This window comes from Zerene cesonia, chromosome 7 (assembly GCF_012273895.1).
Source record: "Zerene cesonia ecotype Mississippi chromosome 7, Zerene_cesonia_1.1, whole genome shotgun sequence".
Classification (NCBI taxonomy): Eukaryota; Metazoa; Arthropoda; class Insecta; order Lepidoptera; family Pieridae; genus Zerene; species Zerene cesonia.
In genome coordinates, this window is record NC_052108.1 from 4,966,915 (window position 1) to 4,974,099 (window position 7,185).

Here is a 7,185-nt window from a genome sequence, read left to right on the forward strand (position 1 = left end):
AACTGGTTGGAAGAGAAGGTGGACCTGCCGATCTTTGAAAATATCTCCCAAGTACCGGAGCGCGTCGAGGTGCCGCAAGCCATCCCCGTCGCGCCCGCCCCGTACGCGCCGCAAGCCGTGCCGCAGCCGACGGAGGAGCTCCTGCGCGAGTTCGAGACCGTCTACGGCGCCGTCGAGCTGACGCACCTCACCCCCCCGCAGAGTCCCCCCGGCCCGGCAACCCAACTGCTCCTGAGCTACGCCCAGCACGCCCAGGGCGTCGTCCCGCCACCCGTGGGCCAGCCCGCGGCAGAGCACTGGCCCGTAGTGGCCGCGCCGGCGCTGCTCCCGGACTACGACTGCGACTCGCAGGCTCTCGAGGAGCTGGTGCGCCTGCGCGCCGCGCAGCTGACGTCCCCGCAGCCGTCCGGGGACAGCTCGAGCGGGTCGCCGCCGTCGTCGCCGCGCTCGTGCTCCACGGACGACGAGTGGGCCGGCTCGTGCCGCCCCAAGCCCTACTCGCGCAACGTCGACGACCGCCGCTCTCGCAAGAAGGAGCAGAACAAGAACGCCGCGACGCGCTACCGCCAGAAGAAGAAGGCCGAAATCGAGGTTCTGCTCAACGAGGAGCAGAACCTCAGGCAGCACCACGCCGCCCTCGGCGACAAATGCGCGGACCTTCAGCGCGAGATTCGCTACCTCAAGGGCCTCATGCGTGATCTGTTTAGGGCCAAAGGTCTCATAAAATAAATCAACTTTTCGGTTCGCCCACTTAAGCGAAAGAATTTAACCTGTTGCACCGCCGACGCGCGGTTAGAGAATTACAGTTCTAAAAGAAGTTAAGGAGTTCTTTATTTCGGATGTTATCATTAAGTTTATTTTCTAGTTTGCTAGATAAGTTTTAAGTTTTTACAGATATAATTTTTATAAACTTCGAGCAGCACTTGTCATTCATACCATTAGTCGAGGGATAACATCTTAACCATGTAACATCTTAGTAATCGCAGGTGGCGCCATTATCACCATTTTTCTTTATTTAGAGGATAGGTTGCATTCATTGTTATGAAAGCATAGTTTATTAAAATTTTACTTAACGTTTTATTTTCCATCAAATATTAATATTTTACGTTTCAATTTATTTCGTAAATCTAATAATTTTTTGTGCATTTTATTATACTTGTTTTCATACAATATATGGAATGCGACGGCGGAAATTGTTGTTTTATTTTATCTACCCAAATAAAAAACTTACAAATAAGGATACTTAAATATCATGTATATAAAATAACAATATTTGAAATATAAACATATATCCACTTAATATCTCCTACAATCTATATTATATACCACTCGTGTATGCACCTAATATTACGCGGAACAAATACGTGCATAATTCAATCGCCTTATCATAAACAGGAATGTTAATATAGCAAGCAATACCTGCTTCGGCCTTGGCTATAGCTCCAATTAATATTTATGAAGTATAGGGAACTTGTGCACGGTGTTTCGTGATCTATTGTACTGCAGTAAGAACAATAATTATATTTTGAATAATTCTGTTATTTCATATTCGATTGCTGCATAATGTTAAACTACTTTAATTCACAGCAAATGAAATGACACTTAATAATTGATAGCATTTTGTAAAGGTGTTCTAAGAAACCAAGGTAAATTGAATTAAATTATTATTTATTTTTGAATGCTACACTTTACTTATTATAGACTACCCTCATTTTTTATTTATTTTATGAGTTTCTAATATAACTCTTAAGTCTACGAATTTTCTGACTAATATTTGCCTTCATAAAAAATGAATAGAGTTAAGATTTACGCTGTAGCTTCTCCTTGCATCATTATTAAATTGACCCGAATACGGAATAACATCTTCCATCGCAGTTAAATGATTTTGGCTCGCTACATAACAAACATTTTTGGGGGCCAACGGATAAATTATATAACCGTAGAGCCAATTTCGCCCTACTCGAACTCTGAACATTTCACAGAAGTAGGAGCACCGAACACTCATCTGTATGCCAGGGGCTTAAGTGTATTTAAAAGTTGAAGTTGGTCTTTATTTTGTCATGAGTTCAGTCACGTTTAGATCGTGGAAGTAACCATATTTTATGAGATGATTGAGCTATTATGTGGTAAAGAGCATTATAAGAGACGGTGCACTTTCGACACAATTATTAAGTATTACCGGATAAGGCAGTCACATAAAATTTGTACAAATATTATAAAACTGAAGAGTTTGTTTTTCTCCCAGGAGAAACTTCGTCGAATTCCAAAATTTATCTGTCTTGAGTAGTCATTTATTGATGAATGTTATAAGGTAAAACATATACGATGTGGTATTTTCTTGTGTTTTATTTTACGCGAGTATTATATATTTAGAAATTTTCGCGATTTTCGAACACTTTACAGCGAGCATGGTCACGGGGAGACTGAAGAAACGTCGGGTTAATGATATAATGAATAAATCGCGTTTAAAATCCATTAAAAAGTCTTTAATTTCTAAATGTACGCTGAGGATGAAACAGAGAGTCACAGCTACATTAACATTAGTTGCACCACAGATTATATTAAAATACTATACATTGTACCTATTATATAGGCGTGGGCGGCGGCTTAGACACAGTTATCTAGCGCAATTTGTAATATTTTCATTGGTGGTACGATGTTATCAGTTCCTATAAAAATATATATTATGGAGCCTTTGGCAATCAACAAACAGTAATTTATAGAGTTTTTTTTAATTCCAATAAATATTTATTATTCTTGAGTTGATAGTTGGGTTGAGGTGGTATTTAAAAAGTACTAATCACAAACACTTCACCTGTGGGAGTCAACTTCAAATTGATTCATCTCTCAACAGGAAAGGCACCATATCCCTATTTATGGGTGATGCTAGTAGTGGTCGCTTACCATCCGGCGACCCACAAGCTCCTTTGCCAAACGTCATATAGAAATAAAATTTGTTAAAGTTAACATGAATATAAGTGTTTAAATTTTAGTTTGAGATAAGCACGTTCAATTAGAAGAACACTATGTTATATATTAATAATGAAATATTGGACTGAAAGTGTAGAACTATAAATCATACAACAATCTTACAAATAGTATTAAAATCTACACCAAAATTTAATAAAATTGTATGTAACAATAGAGAAATGTCATACGTGGGTGTCAGCGAGATATTTATAGATTATTCATTTTTTAATGCTTATGAAAATAGTTTCCCTTGCAAAGCTGACGTAAACTTTTTTATAGGTACCTATAGATACTCATACCAGTCTTGCCTTATCTTCAGTACTATGGGAGTTACTTAGGTACCCATCACTTTACGTCTCACGAATGTACCACCTTAGATTTATGACTGTGTAATCGCCCTTTCTTTACGCTTCATGATACCATGAGAATCGTCATAGCTACCATGAGAGTCGATGATTGTATGAGTCCGCTGTAATTAAAAAAAAAAAGAATAAAACCTTTTTTGATTTGGTAAAGTACAAGAACGCACGTTAAAACAGTAATAAATAATGTCAGTCATAACTAGCAGATAGGAATTACAAGGAGAAAATTTCTAAATACCTACATTTTAATTGAATTTAAATATATAGTATACCTAATATATCTATGAATAGGTTATATTATTGTATCTACCTAGATATTTACAAAGTTGAGCGAATAAGATATTATGAAATTAAAACAAATAACGGAGATAAATGTTTCTGAGATTACCACCTTGAAACAACAAAACAAAACTTTTCAACTTCATGTTATTAAAAATACATACATATATCAGTACAGATATATAGAAGTGTAGCTTGGAATCTGTATTTGATGTCAAGATAACAGGTTTTTTCAGGTACCTATTGCTATTTTTTGTTATTTCATAGCGGGCAACTGAGCTGGTGGTTCGCCTGATGGTAAACGATTACCACCGCCCGTGAACATTCGCAGAGACTCAGACCTCTGAAAATGCGCTGCCCGCTATTAAGGGATAAGGGAAAAAGAAAGAGACTGAAAAGAAGGAATGGACTGGGAAGGGCTAGGAGAAGGAAATAGACCTCCGGCTCCCCCACTCGCCGTACAAAACACAATAGCAAGCTATTATTTCACGCCGGTTTTCAGTGGGGTTGTGGTACTTCCCCTTTGCGAGCTGGCCCAATTCGTACCGAAGCATGCTCAACTCCCAAAATGAAAAACTATTAACACTTAATAGCCCAATTATTGGTACGATCGAACCAATTTGAATAGAACTCTTGCTGTTAATTATACGGGAAAACAATTCTAGTTCATCTTTATCCTAGAATCCCAAGGGAACGGAATTAACACAAGGAAACCTTTGTGTTATCTCCTCTTCCCATGCCAACGATCGCGGACGCCGGCCACATTTATAGTTTGACATACCTAAATGTGATAATTATTAAATTTGCTATTTTGGTATCTTATCTTTATTGATAAATTAGAATCAAATTCGTATTTGTTACATAAATATGCATGTTGCTTAATTTATTATAACGGCTTAATATACTGCAATAAAATATAATAAATGACTAAAATTATTCGATAATAAGAAAAATAAAGAACAAGACGAGCTCACTGCACAATGGAAAGCGATCTCTTGCAATTGTATTTCTAAAAAATGATATCTTCCACCGCATAATAATAGATGTTATATTATAGTGCCTACTCAACCGGCTTCAAAAAAGGTGTTTATCAATTCGTCAGATTTCCAAATTTATATTATTAATATTAATAAGGGATAAAGTAAGGTATGATCCTTATTCTTATCTTAACAACCAAGTCATGTTGATAAAATATAGCTTATGCTTTTGAAATAAACTTTAATAAAAACCCCTTAAAGTAAGTCATAGACACGAGGCTTACATGTTACTATACAAAATATATCCAAATTCTAAACCTTCCTAAGTAGGTACATGTATAATTGATTGATATGTAGAATGATCAATGAATAGACCATGTTGGCGAAAATACGTGCTCTAAGCTTAATTGCTTGGATTAACGCAAACTATCAATTGGTGCACGGTTACTACGACTTAAGTTTTTCATTAACCTCTTCAGGTGAACAAGGAGCTTTAATTCTTGAAAGAGAACGTATGTCTGTTGCCATATTCTGCTAGGACTATTGGTCTTATGAGGGCATGATGATGATGATTTAATATATATTTATATGTATTATTATTCCTCATTGGAGGTAGCAACATTTCAACCACCAGAATTGTATTTGTGTTTATGTGTTCTTTCTTACTCTTACTTAGATGTGCTTATTTTTTAAAACATTGATCTGTTAGAAGTAGTTTCTTTCTCACTGATCTGTGCTTATTCTTTTAAGTCATTGTTTTTTGAAGTAATTTTACTAAAAAATAATATTATGTAGACAATTTAAGGCATTCCATTCAAAAATACAGAAAAATAATTTGCGTACCAAAATGTGGCAGATTAAAAACATAACGCGGTCTGCATAAATATTACATTTTACACGGGAAATGTACATTTTTCATGTCGTCAGTTTAAGTGTGATAAATCCATGTTGTTTATAGTGCATGCTCACTTATTCGATTTAATTAAAATTATCTTCCAGGATATAATTTCAACTTCAATTCAAAAAAAAATAAAAAATAAAACACTGTTTTAATTTGAAGTGACTGGGAATTTCTACAATCTATGTCTTCATTTAATGTGAAAAGATTTTGATAAAATAAATACCACTTTTCAATTTCGATATTCCTATTCATACAAAAAATTATTGCTAATAATGTCACGTTAAAATACAAATGAAAAATGTGTTTTATTCCAGAATGCCTTATTATCATGTTCCTTGATTTAGATGGCAATAAATATCACTGCTCATAAAAGCAGAATGATTGTCAGTGCGTTTTATGAACTATAGAGTTTATTGAGTACTAAACTATCCTGTTTTTGTCAAGATCTTATAATAAAAAATAATATGCATCACGTTTTAAATATTAATACATATAAGCCAATAGACTGATGTATAGTTGTTATGTATATACAATATATATAACTGCTACGTAAAAAAATATAAAATGATCGTTCAGTGACCGATTTTGGTAAAGTGGATGCTCTACATCTAGATTTGCTTTTCCAATGGCTTCTTCATATTGTTATTATAGGATTTTTCGACATTACTTCAATTTATATCTAAAGAAATTTTATATGAAAAATACCCTCACTTTATGTAACGAAATTTTTTAAAGAAAAAATGTATGTATACCTAACCGGAAGAAACTTGTTTGTTCCCACGACACAGGGAATCGTAGTGTGTGAGCAAGGGTTCTTAATCTATATTTTACAATATTTTTTGGTAAATAAATTATTGTTTGTGTATAATCGTGCCACGTTGTCTTGTTATTGTTTGTATATGGTTTATCGTTATAACACTTAACGAAGAACTTCACATACTTTAAAATGATTTAATAACAGCCATCCACATATCTATAAAACGATTTTTATCTGTTTAAATAAATGATTGTTATTGCCTATGTTCAATTTGTGATTTTAACATAATCATTAATCACTACAAATTATTAATACCGCATTAGTTGAATCGTGACTAGGTACGTAGAATAACGATTATGAATATGTAATTATTACACTGAAAATAGCTTTTAAGAGTTTACTCATTATAGTGTAATTCAACCTGATGTAGAGTAGTTTTAATGAGCATGTAATTAAAATGAAACAAGACATGCAAGTGGGTTCTGTCTCAAAACTAATATTCTACGTTCTCAATCCCGGATAATACACTCTATTCATATAAATAGAGTTAAATTAATTTATGACTGAATCCGGGCGTCAGGGATTTGGTCCGGGTCAAAGTTGTATGTTTGTTGTAGGTTTCTAGAAAGTTTTAAGTACTAATTTAAGACGACTCTTGATCTTTGATTTAGGTATTAAATGAGCTCGTACAGCTAGAGAATTCTGAGGAACGATTTGAGACATTTTTATGTAATGTGACAATAAAAAAAATTGCAGTGTAAATGAAAATATTGCAATATCTAATGTGATACAATGGGAACGCATATAGCAGCATATATGACGCAAGCAGACATTTACACAATCAACAAAGCCATGGCTCTGTCTGTACTTAGTCTGGCCATAAATACTGTTACACTTAATTATAAAAAAATATTACATTTGAATTTCGAATCTGTCATT

General features: G+C 35.0%; 1 protein-coding gene across 2 annotated transcripts in view; it reads left to right on the forward strand.

Annotated features, from left to right (window-relative positions):
* The window catches only part of LOC119828359 (activating transcription factor of chaperone), a 24,576-nt gene extending 23,493 nt beyond the window's left edge, over nt 1–1,083 (forward strand). The window contains exon 6 of one of the 2 annotated variants that reach the window (XM_038350489.1): nt 70–1,083. In XM_038350489.1, the coding sequence (XP_038206417.1) occupies nt 70–729 (660 nt within the window). In that variant the 3' untranslated portion in view covers nt 730–1,083. Of the gene's footprint in view, nt 1–18 lie in introns of both variants that reach the window. The other variant, XM_038350488.1, reaches the window with a different exon arrangement.
* Nucleotides 1,084–7,185: the final 6,102 nt, after the last annotated feature.